Consider the following 16,404-nt stretch of genomic DNA (forward strand, 5'->3'; position numbering starts at 1 on the left):
CTGGGGGCGACACAAGTGCACTGATGCCCAGCCACTGCTCGATGAATCTGCTGGTACATTGACCCAGACCACTACATTCCCCTCGCACGCTACACGGCCTGAATCTGACCCTGATGAAACTCAGGTTACCCTTCCCATATACAGTTCCATCTTACACGGTGACAAAGAGGAAGCTGCAGATGAAAGTGCAGGTTCGGCCCACCCGCCATCAGACACACCACCGTACTATCAGGGGCCCTGTGCCAGTGCCGTCGCCAACGAGTGGGCCCCCCCTGCTTGCTCAGGATCACAGCACTTGCAAGGTTGAAATACTGTGCAGTGAGATGGAAGATGGGGACGACGAGGAGTCCAGACTAGTACAGGGATTCCCTAGCGAGGAGACTTATTTGATTGTTTTCAATGTTGGGACAGCAATTTTTGGGGAGCACTATACTCTGGAGAATGATAGATGGGGCCAACCATACACTGGAACATTCCAAAGGTGGACATCAGACACTGGAGCAGCATTTACAGGGCCCATTATACACTAGAGCATTAGAAATGGGGCCCATTATGTTTGGAGCATTATTTGGGCCCATAAGACAGTGGAGCTTCATCCATGGGGACCAACATATACTGTAGCATTATGTGGAGCTCATCATATACTGTTTCAAACATTATATGGGACCAATGATTCTGTATGGAGAAATAGATGGGCCTCGTCATGAGATGTAAAAAGTGAAGTATTTTTCATTGTACTATACCGCCATTTCTCTGCCGTATCGGAGCATGATGAGTTGTGGTATGTGTTAAAGGGGCGCTCTTTCGCCCAGGGCACATGAAAACCTGGAGCCAGCCCTACCCCCCCACAACTTTAGCCAAATAACCCCCATTTTTCAGTGCGTAACTTGTATTATGAAGTTAATTAAGGTTGACAAGCTTAAGTAAGAAGAATTGATGCTTTTGGCATTCAAATGGGCACTGTAGGTGTGTTTCCTGTCCTCCTCTCACTGCCGACTTTTATTCCCCATTGACTTACATTGGGTTTCGTGTTTCGGGATGACCCCGACTTTTCCCTATAATCGGCCGATCTTGCTCGACCCGACTTTTGGAAAAGTCGGGTTTCACGAAACCCGACTCGACCCTAAAAAACCAAAAGTCGCTCAACTCTAGTCGTGGTCCTCACTGACCACAAGAATTTGATTTACCTGGAGTCGGCGAAATGCTTGAACCCTAGACAGGCTAGGTGGGCCTTGTTTTTTACACGTTTTGATTTTGTGGTCTCTTTTCTTCCTGGCACTAAGAATGTCAAGGCAGACGCCCTCTCTAGGAGCTTGTTTGCTGATTCTCCTGTGGTGACCAAGCCTGTTACCATCTTAGGCGAAGGGGTAGTTCTTTCTGCCATCTCGCCCGATTTGAGACGTGCTCTGGAAGAGTTCCAGGAGGACAAACCTGAGCGTTGTCCCAGTGGAAAGTTGTATGTTCCTGACCAGTGGAAGAAGAGAGTGATGTCTGAAGTTCATTGCTCTGCATTGGCTGGTCATCCAGGTATTTTTGGTACTAGAGATCTGGTGAGTCGGTCTTTTTGGTGGCCCACCTTGTCTCGTGATGTCAGGAATTTTGTGCAGTCCTGTGGGACTTGCTCCCGGTCTAAACCTTGTTCTCGCTCTAGTGGGTTGTTGATGCCTTTGCCGGTCCCCAGGAGGCCATGGACCCATATTTCAATGGATTTCATCTCTGATATGCCTGTCTCTCAGAGAATGACTGTTATTTGGGTGATTTGTGATAGGTTCTCTAAGATGGTTCATCTTGTACCACTCCCTAAGTTGCCATCTTCCTCTGAGTTGGTGCCCCTGTTTTTGCAACAGGTGGTTCACTTGCACGGGATACCTGAGAACATTGTATCTGACAGAGGAGTTCAGTTTGTGTCTAGATTTTGGAGGACTTTCTGTTCCAAGTTGGGAATTCAGTTGTCCTTCTCCTCTGCTTTTCACCCTCAGACCAATGGGCAGACGGAGAGAACAAACCAGACCTTGGAGTCGTATTTGAGATGTTTTATTTCCGCTGATCAGGATGATTGGTTTTCATTTTTGCCCTTGGCCGAATTTGCTTTAAATAATAGAGCTAGTTCTGCCACTTTGATGTCACCTTTTTTTTGGTAACTTTGGGTTTCATCCTCGATTTTCTTCAGGGCAGGTGGAGCCTTCTGCCTGCCCAGGTGTTGACACTGTGGTGGAGAGCATGCACCAGATCTGGGACCAAGTGGTGGATAAGTTATCTCTCTCCCAGGAAAAGGCCCAGCGGTTTTCCAACCGACATAGGACCATTGGTCCCCAGTTTAAGGTTGGTAATATGGTTTGGTTATCATCAAAAAATATCGCTATGAAGGTGGCTTTTCCTAAGTTTAAGCCTAGATTTATTGGACCTTACAAGATTTTGGAGATTATTAATCCGGTCTCTTTTCGTTTGGCTATTCCTGTCAAATTTAAAATTCATAATGTGTTTCATAAGTCCTTGTTGAAGAGGTTTGTTGAACCAGTTGTTCCTGGGGTGGCACCTCCGGACCCTGTATTAGTTGAAGGTAACATGGAATATGAGGTAGAGAAGATACTGGATTCCCGTCTGGCTAGACGGAGACTCAGTATTTGGTTAAGTGGAAGGGTTATGGTCAGGAAGGTAATTCCTGGGTCTCTGCCTCTGATATTCATGCCAAAAGATTGGTGCGTGCCTTTCATCGGGCTCACCCTGATCGCCCTGGTGGCGTGGATGAGTGTTCGGTGACCCCTCCTCAAGGGGGAGGTACTGTTGTGAGTTCATTTTCCCCTTCACCATTGAGGTCTGATGAACTCCCTCTTCTGGTGAAGGAAGGTAGTGAGGCTGATTACAAAGCACCTGAGCAGAATGATGATGACTGGGTGACTGGAATTGCTGACTGGATATAAGGCAGCCGACACCCTTCTGCCTTGTGGGTGATTTCTCTGAGGCATTCTAGGAGACCAGTCTGATTCCTGCTCCTCAAAAGCTAAGTTTTCTGCTCTGTTTTTTGCATTTGTGTTTTGGTTTTGTTTTGCCTTGTTTTTCTGGATTTCTGCCTTCCCCTGCTGGGTGAGCTGAATTCCTTTTTGCTCTGTCTTCAGAAAATACCTGAGTACTGATATAGTCTTTTTGAAGCCTAGCGTCTTCAGGGCTTTTTTCCCTATCAGTCTGTTGGCTCTTGTTTTTGAGAGGGTTTTGGCGGATTGCAGACAGCAGCTTTTCTATTCTGTCCTATTTAGTTAGCTTGGGCCCCATCATTTGCTCAGCCTATCTTTCTATCTGTGTGAGTGTTTTTTCATCTTGCTTCACCGTCATTATATGTTGGGGGCTGCCTATTGCTTTGGGGTCTGCTCTGGGGCAGTTTAGATTTCCCTTTCTCTCTTTAGGCTATGTAGTTCTCCGGCTGTGATCGAGGGGTCTAGGGCACCGTAGGAACCCCCCACGGCTACTGCTAGTTGTTGTTGTTAGGTTCAGGGGTCTGCAATCCGATAGCTGCCAACTTCCCTGGTTTTCTGGACTTAGCTAGTATTTCTGTTTTTGCCTCCTACGGTGACTCATTCATAACAGATGTTGCATTTTCATCCATCAGGACTTGCTGTTTTGTTATTTTTCAGGGTAGTAAAAAGGAATATTGGTGGTACTGGTAACTAAAAGTTTTAATATTAGGCCAATTTCTTTACTAATTACCAAGACGTGATTTATTTTTACTCAAACCCTTAATCCTCTGCTACCACTACAACTTCTACTAATACTATTTTGTGTGACAATCACAGAGCTTGACTACTGCACATGACCACAATTGAAATGGCAAATCGACATATTGTCATTACATAGCGTTATGTATGTTTGATACTATTTTAGATGCTTACTTCTGAGTATTCCTTAATTTGTTCTTCAATCTTGAGGAAATGTTTGACTTCTTTGTGCATTGCAGCTAGGTTTGGAGCACTGTCTAAAAACTCCTGACTCTGTTGATACATGTTGTCTGCCCACAAGAAGTTGTAACAACTTAGGGAGAATACATGCTTCTTAACCACAGAGCGTAGATCTATGAAAGACAACAAAATACCTGACATATCTTATACATATATTGTATTATTTTATACATCTACACAGTATATATCAGATTATTTTATTTTAAACATCTTAAAAAGCAAAAATATTTTTGGATATACTGATGACAACACTTTAAAGTGAACCTGTCAGCAGTATTGTGCACAGTAACCTACTGACAATGTCAGGTCGGCGCCATTATACTGCCTAAAATACCTTGGTTGATGAAATCCGTCTTGTGGTTGTTGTTTAATCTGTATTTGTAGATTTCAGTTAATGAGATTCTCGTGATCCAGTACGGCCTGTGGGCGGAGTCTTTTTGTTGTGCTTTGCTTACATATTCATCTGTATGGCTTATGACAGGTCACTGATATTTCAGTAACCTGCCCCCTATTTTACATACTGCATATCTTATTGTTTGCAAAAAAAAATTACATTCATCATGCAGGTGCCGGCGCTTGCGCTATAACATGATACAATCTATCCATATATTCATTTGATTTTGTCATATAAATTTCTTAGGGAAAAAAAATCTTAATCAAATGGCGCCAGCAGCCACTCCAGTGCAGTAGCATAATTTGGAACGTGATAGATGCTACTGCGCAGGCGCCGCCAGCGGTGCCATTTTTCTAGAGAAAAAAATGACTTCCATCAAAATTGGGCTCCATTAAAATGGCAATGGCAGTGGTGCCTGTGCAGAGGCATTAATCGGCGATCCGATAGATTCTACTGTACAGGCACCTCCGGCGCCATCTTGATGGAGCTAATTTTTTTTTCTCTCTAGAAAAATGGCGCCGGTGGTGCCTGTGCAGTAGCATCTATCACGTTCCGAATGATACTACTGCGCAGGCATGGCAGCCGGCTCCATTTTGATTAAGATAATTTTTTTTCCTCAAGAAATTTAGATGTCAAAATGAAAAGAAAACATGTATTTTAGAGATCATATTATCCTACAGCGGTTGCTCATCAGTCTGGCACTCGCATGGAACTTGTGAGAACCAGCGCCTGTGAACTTAGGTGACCTCAATAAGGTTGCCGCAGTTCATGGGCTATGAACTGTGATAACCTTAGTGATGTCATTGCTCGTCATAGCAGCTGGATTCACAGGCTACTGACAATGTGTTTTGGCTGCTCGAGTTAGAGGTCACATTATGGAGCAGAGTTGAGGATCGTTGTGAGACCTCATTATTATGGATTATCCGTGAACAGGTAAGGATTACTTTGATTTTTTATTTTTAATTTTATCTATAAATGGGTAAAAGAGGGGATTTATTGGGAGTGTTTTGTTTAAATAAAGAACTTTTCTCTTTGTGTGTTTCTTACATTTGAGAGTGGGGTAAGTAATGGGGGTGTCTTATAGATGCCTCTATATTCTAACCCCTGCGCTTTATGTCAGCGAATATAAAACAGCTGACATCAATCCCAAAACCATTATCCTGCTTGCCAATTGCACCAAGGCAAACGGGAAGAGCTGAGGCTAAGCAGCAAAAATGGCAGATCTAAAGCACAAGGGGTGAATGAGGGCTAGTGTTGTTAGTGTAGGAGAGAGCCAATATCCATGGCCCTTTCCCAGCCTATTAATATCAGCGCGCAGCTGTCTGCATAGCCTTTTCTGGTTATTAAATATAGGGTGACCTCACGTCATTTTTTTGGGGGTCCCCCTTTTAATAACCAGTCAAGGCTATGCAGACAGCTATAAGCTGATATTAATAGGCTGGGAAACTTTATGGATATTGGTCCCTTCCCAGAGCAATTCGCCCCTTCCCAGAATAATAAAAGCAGCTCACAGCTGTCTGTGTTTCTCACAGCTGGTTTAAAAAAGACGAGGACCGGACTTGGTTTGTTTGCTTTTTAGATCATTTATTTATTTTAGACAGTCAGGTTGGGTCACGTGTTGCTCCGGCCAGTCACAGCCATGACATTACTTGAAATAGCTGTGATGGAGTCGGAAGTGCCCACAGCCTTAAAGCTTGTTGATTAGCTGCGCTCCAGTCTTCCAACAAGCTTTATTAGGATGATGAACCCAAACAGGACACCGGACATATAGTAAGTAATCCGTGTTCAGGACACTAGAAGCTCAGTACCAATCCCAAACTTTCCAGTTTGAGATCACTCATCCCAACTTGTGACCATTACCTTTGGCTTCTGGCCAGTCGGAAATTGCAGTCACAAGATGGAAGCACGGGATCGGAGCAGCGTTGGAAACAGCTGAAGATGGCGCTGGTAAGTATAAGACTAGGCTCGGAAAACTAAGATTAGTGGCACCATTCCAGCACTGAAATTAAAAAAGTGCTGGAGTGGTACTTTAACCCTTTCAAGTCAAGCATAAATGTCACATGTAAAAGAGAGAGGGTAGATAAAATACCTCTTACTGATTCCACCACCTTTGTGGTAATGTATTGTAGCAACTCATCTGTTGCCATATGTACATGAAATGATTGCCCTTTGTTCTCTCCTGACCACCAGTTCAAACAACTGCTGACATCTGTTATAGAAAGAACAACCTGATGCAAGGCAGCTTCAGCTTCGTCTATAGAAGGATCAATCAGAATTTGTGGTATCTGAAACTTGAGGGACAACTTAAACCTGTAAAATAAAAATATTTATTGAGTAATTCCCCCCCAGCCTGAAAATATCAACTGTTTATCCCCAGACATGGATTACGGCATTGGACAGAATGATGGACAGATGAGGGATATGGTTGTTTTTTTATTTTTGTTTTATTACGGGAGACTATGGCTTCAGTGGAATGGGTGATGACGTGAGTATGGTTTAATATAGATTCATTAAAGGAGTCTGTGTCATTTTTTCAATTAAAGGACTTTATTCTGGCTGTTTGTTTATTTACAATATAACTATAGTATTAGTAATGGAGAGGCATCTTATAAGATAACCTTAGTTTACAGCCTTTAGGCTAGTTTCACACTTGCTTTTTTTTGCAGCGCGTTTTTCCCGCAAAAAAACGCATTGAAAAAACGCATACAAAAGCATACAACTGCTGCGTTTTTTTCAAGCATTTTTATGAGCATGCATGAAAAAAACGCAGCATTTTTATGCGTTTGTATGCGTTTTTAGTGCGTTTTTACCGCGTTTGCATTTTTTCCAAACATTAGGTGGCCCCTCACACTAACCCAAACCATGACTTTACTAACCCTAACCCTAACCCTAACCCTGACCCTAACCCTAACCCTAACCCTGACCCTGACCCTAACCCTGACCCTAACCCTAACCCTGACCCTAACCCTAACCCTAACCAAACCATACCCTGATCCTAACCCTAACCCTGACCCTAACCCTTAACCAAACCATACCCTGATCCTAACCCTAACCTTGACCCTGACCCTAACCCTAACCCTAACCCTTAGCCAAACCATACCCTGATCCTAACCCTAACCCTGACCCTGACCCTAACCCTAACCCTTAACCAAACCATACCCTGATCCTAACCCTAACCTTGACCCTGACCCTAACCCTAACCCTAACCCTGACCCTAACCCTGACCCTAACCCTAACCCTTAACCAAACCATACCCTGATCCTAACCCTAACCCTGACCCTAGCCCTAACCCTTAACCAAACCATACCCTGATCCTAACCCTAACCCTGACCCTGACCCTAACCCTAACCCTAACCCCCCTTAACTAACCCTAACTCTAACCCAAACTCCTAAATTCCATTGTCTAAACTAATGGTAAAAAAAAAAAACGCATGTGCAAAAAAACGCATACATAAGCATGCCAATGCGCACATATGCTCACCATAGACTTATAATGGGTGTCTTGCTGTAAAAAACGCATTGCGCGCGCATGCGTTTTTTTGAGGCAAGTCGGACACCCAAAAAATGCAACAGGTTGCATTTTGTGCGCCCGAGCGCATACCGCAAAAAAACGCATGTGCGGAAAAACGCGTACAAACGCATGTGTATGCGCACATAAGCGCATCCCATGCAAAGTATAGGAAAAAAAACGCATGCGCTATTTAGCGCTAAAATACCGCGAAAAAAAACGCAAGTGTGAAACCAGCCTTAGATGTTCCAGCAGCTGGAAACTTCAGTAACTATAAAATGTCCCTCAAAAGTTTCATATGAGGTTTCCGGGCCTTGCAGCTGCCAGAGACCTGGTGGCACCGAACTCAGGTAACCTGGAAGCACCTGCAGCCGGGGAACAGAGTGAACAGTACTGCTGATTTCCAGGCACCAGTACGGGTCACACTGATGATACAGGGATGTCATCTGTGTGTTATCAGCGTGCACGTGTGCGGGACATTTTGCGGCATGTGCTGCTACCGGACACACAACGACATCTGAAAGAACCGTTAGTGAGCTTGGTCATATACCGACTTTTGCCGATTTTTAGGAAAAAAGCTCAGGAATCCGAACACAAATCCAATGTGCAACGTACATGCCGAATTTGAAATTCTTTAACTTATTCATGACCATTCCAAGCATTCAATGCTAATTCATTATTTTCAGGGGCTTGAGGAAAATTGTGCAGAATGACAGATCACTAAAAGGGTTGTCCAGAACCAGAGGAGGGGAACCTCAGGCTCATTTATGGCCCTCAATAACCTTTTATCCGGCCCTTGGACAGATTTCCAAGAACCACAGTGCTTGGACCGGCAGTTGTACTTTAACGGCTGCTTACTCATTAATTTGCTCTTGCTCTATGAGTATGTGCAAGCAGTGCTCACTAATGAACGCTGACGTGCGTGCAATGAAAAATTATGTCCTGACATCAATGTTAGCATCAGGACTTACTTTGTTTGCGGAGTTAGAGCGCAATTTGTACGGCCCCCGTTTAACCCTTGACAGAAAACGATTCTCCAGCCATGTCCTAGACAGTCAATCAAAAGTAAACTAAAGGTAGGAACATTAGGAATATTAAGTGAATGAGAAGGTTCCAGATTTTACAGCTAGGGAGCTGTGGAATGGAACGGAGGTAAAACAAAGTTAAGCATTTTTTTAATGTATTTTTTTGCTCATTTTCTGCTCTTTTGGCATGTTTCCTTGCGTATATTTATTGGGTTGCAAAATTATTCAACTATAATTAGTACATGCTACATATACCATTATGATGTTCAGTTGAACCTCACCTTAATTTCTGTGCCTGAATTTTAGATCTGAAAAGCATATCTTTAAGCACATGTTCATTAACCAGAGACTTATTCTCTGGGGTGTTCGGACCTTCTGGCGGTTTATTTAATAGACGTAAGAGACCTCTTGTAATACTTTCCATTTCACATCCTGCGAGCTGTGCTAGGATGGCCAAGGAGCGCAAAATGCAAGTGTACACTGCTTGATAGAGTTGATTACTAACTGACTCTGAAAAAAAACATTGTAATTGTATAACACAGTCAGTAAATTACATAATGGTGTCTTCCTTATATAAATGTTCATATGTACCAAAGCGCAAGAAAAACAAACGTATTCATTATATATAAAGGATGATCACAGTCACAAATATGTGAGTTGATGTAGTAATAAATAAATTGAACAGAATCGAACACAGGCAAACAAATGTCTATGCGGAGGGTGTGAATGAAACATGGGATGCCTTTTATTATTTCTCTGAATATATCGAGAAAAACACATCATTTTTGTGTTAAAGTGCATTCCATACAAATAAGTAAGTGGCTTAAAGGGCATTTATTTATTTGTATGGAATAAGTTTTAGTACAAAAGAAAATCAATAGGAGAACAGCTATGGGCAAATCAGCAATGAAGTCACTAGACAAGGTCTTGAAATGGAGGAACATTTCACTGGTGAAAAAGATATGGCTGGTATATGATCTGGTCTATTCTATAGTAACACACGGATGTGAAACCTGATCATAACACAGCTCCTGGGCAGGGGAGGAAACAAAGGAGAGTATACAGAGAGGACAGCACGGGAATACGGCTGACTCTTTCTGTGAGGTAAAACATTTCCATGTCTGTTTTTAACCCCTTCACTACCAAGGGTGGTTTGCACGTTAACTACCGGGCCAATTTTTACAATTCTGACCACTGTCCCTTTATGAGGTAATAACTCTGAAACGCTTCCATGGATCCCGGTGATTCTGACATTGTTTTCTCGTGACATATTGTACTTCATGTTAGTGGTAAAATTTCATTCATATAACTTGCGTTTATTTGTGAGAAAAACGGAAATTTGGCGAAGATTTTGAAAATTCCGCAATTTTCCAACTTTGAATTTTTATGCCCTTAAATCACAGAGATATGGCACACAAAAAAGTTAATAAGTAACATTTGCCACATGTTTACTTTACATCAGCACAATTTTGGAACCAAAATTTTTATTTGTTAGTAAGATATAAGGGTTAAAAGTTGACCAGCGATCTCTCATTTTTGAAACACCATTTAATTTTACGGACCACATCACATTTGAAGCCACTTTGAGGGGTCTATATGATAGAAAATACCCAAAAGTGACACCATTCTAAAAACTGCACCCCTTAAGGTGCTTAAAACCACATTCAAGGAGTTTATTAACCCTTCAGGTGAGTCACAGGAATTTTTTGAATATTTAAAAAAATTAACATTTAACTTTTTTTCACAAAAAAAATTACTTCAGGTTCAATTTTTTTTATTTTACCAAGTGTAACAGGAGAAATTGGACTGCAAAAATTATTGTGCAATTTGTCCTGAGCACGCTGATACCTGATATGTGGGGGGGAACCACTGTTTCGGCGCATGGCAGAGCTCAGAAGGGAAGGAGCGCCGTTTGACTTTTTCAATGCAAAATTGGCTGGAATTCTGATCGGACACCATGTCGCGTTTGGAGAGCCCCTGATGTACCTAAACAGTGGAAACCCCCCACAAGTGACCCCATTTTTGAAACTAGACCCCCTAAGGAACTTATCTAGATATGTGGTGAGAACTTTGAACCCACAAGGGCTTCACAGAAGTTTATAACGCCCAGGCGTGAAAATAACAAAAAAAATTTTTTCCACAAAAATGATATTTTTGCCCCAAAATTTTTATTTTCCTAAGGGCAACAGGAGAAATAGGACCCCAAAAGTAGTTTTGCAAATTGTCCTGAGTAGGCTGATACCCCATATGAGGGGGTAAAACACTGTTTGGGTGCATGGCAGAGCTTGGAAGGGAAGGAGCACCATTTGACTTTTTCAACGCAGAATTGGCTGGAATTGAGATCAGACGCCATGCTGCGTTTGGAGAGCACCTGATGTGCGCAAATAGTGGAAACCCCCAATTCTAACCCTAGCCCTAACCCCTAACCCTAACCCTAGCCCTAACCCTAACCCTCGCCCTAACCCTAGCCCTAGCCCTAACCCTAATGGGAAAATGGAAGTAAATACATTTTTTTAATTTTATTATTTTTCCCTAACTAAGGGGGTGATAACGGGGGGTTTGATTTACTATTTATGGCGGTTTTTATGTTTGGCAGCTGTCGCACGCTAAAAGACGCTTTTTATTGTAAAAATAGTTTTTGCATCACCACATATTGAGAGCTATAATTTTTCCATATTTTGACCCACCGAGTCATGTGAGGTCTTATTTTTTGCGGGACGAGTTGACACTTTTATTGGTATCGTGTTTGGGCATGTGACATTTTTTGATCGCTTTTTATTTCGTTTTTTGGGACGCAGAATGAACAAAAACCAGCGTTTCATGAATTTCCTTTGGGTGGTGCGTTTACGCCGTTCCGGGTGCGGTAAAATTTATAAGGCAGTTTTATTCTTCGGGTCAGTACGGTTACAGCAATACCTCATTTAGGTCTTTTTTTATGTTTTGGCGCTTTTATGCAATGTAAACAATTTTATATAAAAAATAATTATTTTTGCATCACTTTATTCTGCGAGCTATAACTTTTTTATTTTTTCGCTGATGATGCTGTATGGTGGCTCGTTTTTTGCGGGACAAGATGACATTTTCAGCGGTACCATGGATATTTATATGCGTCTTTTTGATCGCGCGTTATTGCACTTTTTGTTCGGCGGTAGGATAATAAATCATTATTTTTTGCTTCGTTTTTTATTTTTATTTTTTAAGGGGTTCGCTTAAGGGGTTAACTATTGGGACAGTTTCATAGGGCGGGTCGTTACGGACGCGGCGATACCAAATATGTGTACTTTTATTGTTTTTGTTTTTTTTATTTCCAAAAAATGAATTTTTGGGGGAATATTTTTTTTTTTTTTTTTAATTTATTTAGCGATTTTTTTTAAAATTATTTTTACACTTTTTTTTATTTTTTTTTTTAGTTTATTACAATGTCCCAGGGGGGACATAACTGTCCTGTGACAGATCGCTGATCTGTCACATCACAGATCACTGATCTGTCACATCACAGATCACTGTGACAGATCAGCGATCTGACACAGGCACTGCACAGGCTTCTTCATGCCTGCGCTTTGCAGGCACTGAGGAAGCCAGCTTCCTGCAGGCCCCCGAAGGCCCCGTCGCCATCTTGGATTCGGGGGCCTGCAGGGAAAGAGCCCCCCGCAGCAGTGCTGCACATTGCGCTGCCGTGGGGGGCTCAGGGAAGCACGGAGGGAGCCCTCTCCCTGCCGATGCTTCCTTTTAACCCCCGGTACACTGCGATCGTGTTTGATCGCGGTGTGCAAGGGGTTAACGTGTCGGGGGCGGTCCGTGACCGCCCCTGACACATTGTGCCGGGTGTCAGCTATGATAATTAGCTGACACTCGGCCGCGATCAGTGGCGCTCACCACGTGGGCGCCGCTGATCGCGATGACGTAATATTCCGTCCATGGTAATTAGGTCCATGGTCACATGGACGGAATATTACGTCAATTGTAGGTAAGGGGTTAAACAATGTTTTACCTCACAGAATCAGCTGATATTCCATGCTGTATATTCCATGCTGTATATTCCAGCTGATATTCCATGCTGTAATGTCTGTATCCTCTCTTTTTCTCCTCCCCTGCCAGTAGCTGTGTATGATCAGACCATGTTCCGGTACGGTCAGACACAGCCATTACACAGCACACAGCAGGGGCACATTTATAAGATTAACTCAACACAGGAACATTTCTTTTAACAAATCCAATTGTGGAAATTATTATTATCATTCAAAGATCTATTAATTAAAATGTTGATTAAAATTACCTTTATACTTGGGAAAACCCCTTTAAAATCTAGCTAAAGTGAGAGTGCACAGTATTTAGCATTAGTTTCCATGGGGCAATTAGTTTGGGGCATTAAGCCTATGTTCACACATTGCATTTTTGGTGAGTTTTTTTTTCTGCAGGCAAAACCTGCCTGGCAGTAAAAAAAAAACTGCTTACAAAAAGCAGGTTTTGCTGCGTTTTTTTCTGTGTTTTTGTTGTCTCTTGTGCATGCTGATAAGGTTTAGTGCCCCACAAAAACCATGATGCAACTTCCTTAAGGTTTTTGCCCCAAAAAGGCAGCAAAACCTGATACCTGTGTCTTTGCTGCACTTTTCCACTTACTCATTGCTTTCTATGGGTGAAAAAACGCTGAAAGAAGTGACATCCTGGAGTTTGCAAAAACGCAGCAGTGTTTTACATCAGTCAGGAGAAAAAACAGCGTGTATGCGTGTGATTTCTGAAATTTCATAGCTTTTGCTGGTACTGTAAAGCGCAGCTTAAAATTTGCAAAAAGGCAGCAAAAACGCAACATGTGAACGCAGTCTTATAAAAAATAAAAAATGTTACAACAAGAAAAAGTGATACACACCTAGAACTTGACTGGTAATTTCTTCAGGGAATGTCTTACTGGAGGAAACCACAGACAATGTTTGAGATTTCTGTGAAGTCTTTTTGGCCTGGGAACTAGATGTACTCCTAGTTTGGCCAGATGATCTGCTGTTTTCTTGCATGGTATCCTGGAACACCATATAGTAGAAATATATAATGTCACCAGACAGAATGAATAGCAGGGATAAAGAACTCTAATGCAGAGTAGGGTAAAGTCATGGATTCTCTGTTACAACATACCATAGGCTGGAGACAAATCATGTCCAGGCCACCATACAATAGATATGCCAATTTAAAGGTCCGTGCCTATGCTTCCATGTAATGTGATGCCCTGGTGCTAGGGGGCAGTCAATATTTTTATCTATATATCTATCCCACCCACTAGAAGTTGTTCCCGTAAAGGTTATAGTTTGGAACATATACCAATCCATGTAGGCTCTTACCTAAGAACTAGGTGACATGTACATTTACCTGAAACATCCTCAGTATTGTTAAGATATCTTCATAACCACTTTTAATCAGACATCCCATGGTTTCTACCTTAGTTTTATTTGTTATCAAGGAAATCTGCATCAGCTGCAAAAGCTCATCGGGGTTCTGAAAAGATAATGCAGGTCATAAAAGTGGCTTGTGCTTGTAAGTAATGTAACTAATGTTTTGGGAACACAAAACATTGATACAAGAATAAACCTTCACTGGATCACAATATCAATGAGATGCATGAGCAAAACTCTTTTGCCAAGCAAAACACAGTTTACTGACATTTAATATTCTAAAACATAGGTTTTTGCAGTTCTGAATAATAACTAAGGTATGGGCATGCTACAGTATACATTTCTAAGCTTTTTTTTGTTTAACCCCTTCACGACATATGACGTTTGCTTATATTTACGTCATATGTCTTGTTTTTGCCTTTGATGTGGCTCACATGCCAAGCCAGCATTATTCCCGCCATATGATGGCTGATTTAATCAGCCATCATGGGCCTCTAACAGCCGCAGGTGGAGTAGTATTCCGCTACTAAAAATGTCAGCTCAGGGCATAAAAAATAAACCCTTACCCAGCCCTGTATCCTGAAAAAAGATAATGCTACGGGTCTCTGAAAACAGTGACAAAAGCAAAATAAACTGCTTGCATACAAATTTCCAAAGTTTTTTTCACCACTTAAAAAAAAACTATGCATGTTTGATATTTGTGTACTTGTACTGACAATGGAGAATCATATTGCCGGGTCAGTTTTACCATATAGTGAGCATGGGAAATAAAAACCCAATAAATAATTTTACTTTTTTGCAATTTCCCTGTACTTTCAATTTTGTTTTCCCATTTTCAGGTACACTATGTGTTAAATTGAATGGAGCCATTTAAAAGGACCACTCTTCCTGCAAAAAAGAAGCCCTAATATGGCTACATTGCCAGAAAAATATAAAAAAGTTATGCCTCTTGGAAGAAGAGGAGGAAAAAACGAAAACAAAAAAACGGGAAAGTGCCATGGGGTGAAGGGGTTATACTAACCATCACATTTCGTATATGTGTCGTGAACAAATCATTATCCTATGGATAAGTGAGACATATTTATAGTGGGAAGCCCCCAACAACAAGATGTATTGTTGCTACCAACGTGACCAGGTCAAGAACAGTTGGCAATACCGTACTTTTGGGGCACTTGTAATTTCATCCATTGGAATCATATCTAAATAGGAGATCTCTTCAAGGATCTTTTCAATCACCAGCTCTTTGACTTCTCTTACTTTAGTAACAATAGTTTGCAGCCTATGGAAATAAAGGAAAATGTGGATGATAGGTGATATCTTTTATTTCTAGTAAGAATGTTTAAATCCTCGAGAAAGAAAAAAGGATTAACAACGAGTAAAAATTTTGTGCAATTAAAATAGTTTTTTACACAACCACAAATAAATTTCAGGATGTCACATTCTAAGAAATTAGTGTTTTAAAGAGAACATGTCAGAAAGATATTATTGTATAAATCAGATTTTTAGGCTAAATGCAACTTTTAAAATATTTTGGATCATTTTTTTTTTTTATATTTTTAATATGACTTGGAATCATCATCTATATGAAAAAAAAATCAGAAATCTTGGAATTTTCACACAAGCAAATTAAAGCATATATCTTGCTTTCAGTAAATAAATGAAACCAGGGCATTCACCAAAAACATCAGACTCATGTGCCTGAACGTTATGTTGTTCTAATAGGACTATGGGCCGTGGGCAGCAGCAAAGGATGAACATATGGTATGTCACCCACGAACAAAACAATTTACTTAGGTTTAAGAGTTGTACCTATTGTATCTATTAGTAGGATCAACCCTGCTAAGCCATCTACATCTGTGTAGGTCATAGGAAGTTGAAAAAATTCTACCTTGATATCTGCAATCTGATGTCTTATTCCAAAGAAACCTATATATTTTTTTAATGTGTAAATGAACAGTTAAAATCTATGGGCCGGTCCTAAATCTCCCTGAGAATCTGCCTGTAGAGCTCAAAATAAATAAAAGGGGACGTTACCAGAGTGAGACATGTAATGACTGACAGTCTAATTTCCTGAACTACAGTGGCTTGTGATAGTATTCACCTACTTGGCTTTTTACCTATTTTGCTACATTACAACCTGTGTTTA

At 41.3% G+C, this 16,404-nt stretch overlaps 1 protein-coding gene across 1 annotated transcript in view; it reads right to left on the bottom strand.

The window, feature by feature from the left end:
* Positions 1-16,404, bottom strand: part of LOC141100933 (uncharacterized) — a 516,918-nt gene that overhangs the window by 358,614 nt on the left and 141,900 nt on the right. Inside the window, exons 21-25 of the mRNA XM_073589707.1 lie at positions 15,420-15,537; positions 14,236-14,361; positions 8,635-8,729; positions 6,434-6,654; positions 3,885-4,063 (exon numbers count right to left, since the gene is read on the bottom strand). Coding sequence (XP_073445808.1) covers positions 3,885-4,063; positions 6,434-6,654; positions 8,635-8,729; positions 14,236-14,361; positions 15,420-15,537 — 739 coding nt within the window. The remainder of the gene's footprint in view (positions 1-3,884; positions 4,064-6,433; positions 6,655-8,634; positions 8,730-14,235; positions 14,362-15,419; positions 15,538-16,404) is intronic.

The sequence above is a fragment of the Dendrobates tinctorius genome, unplaced genomic scaffold (assembly GCF_039654945.1).
Source record: "Dendrobates tinctorius isolate UK_male_01 unplaced genomic scaffold, ASM3965494v1 ptg000111l, whole genome shotgun sequence".
Classification (NCBI taxonomy): domain Eukaryota; kingdom Metazoa; phylum Chordata; class Amphibia; order Anura; family Dendrobatidae; genus Dendrobates; species Dendrobates tinctorius.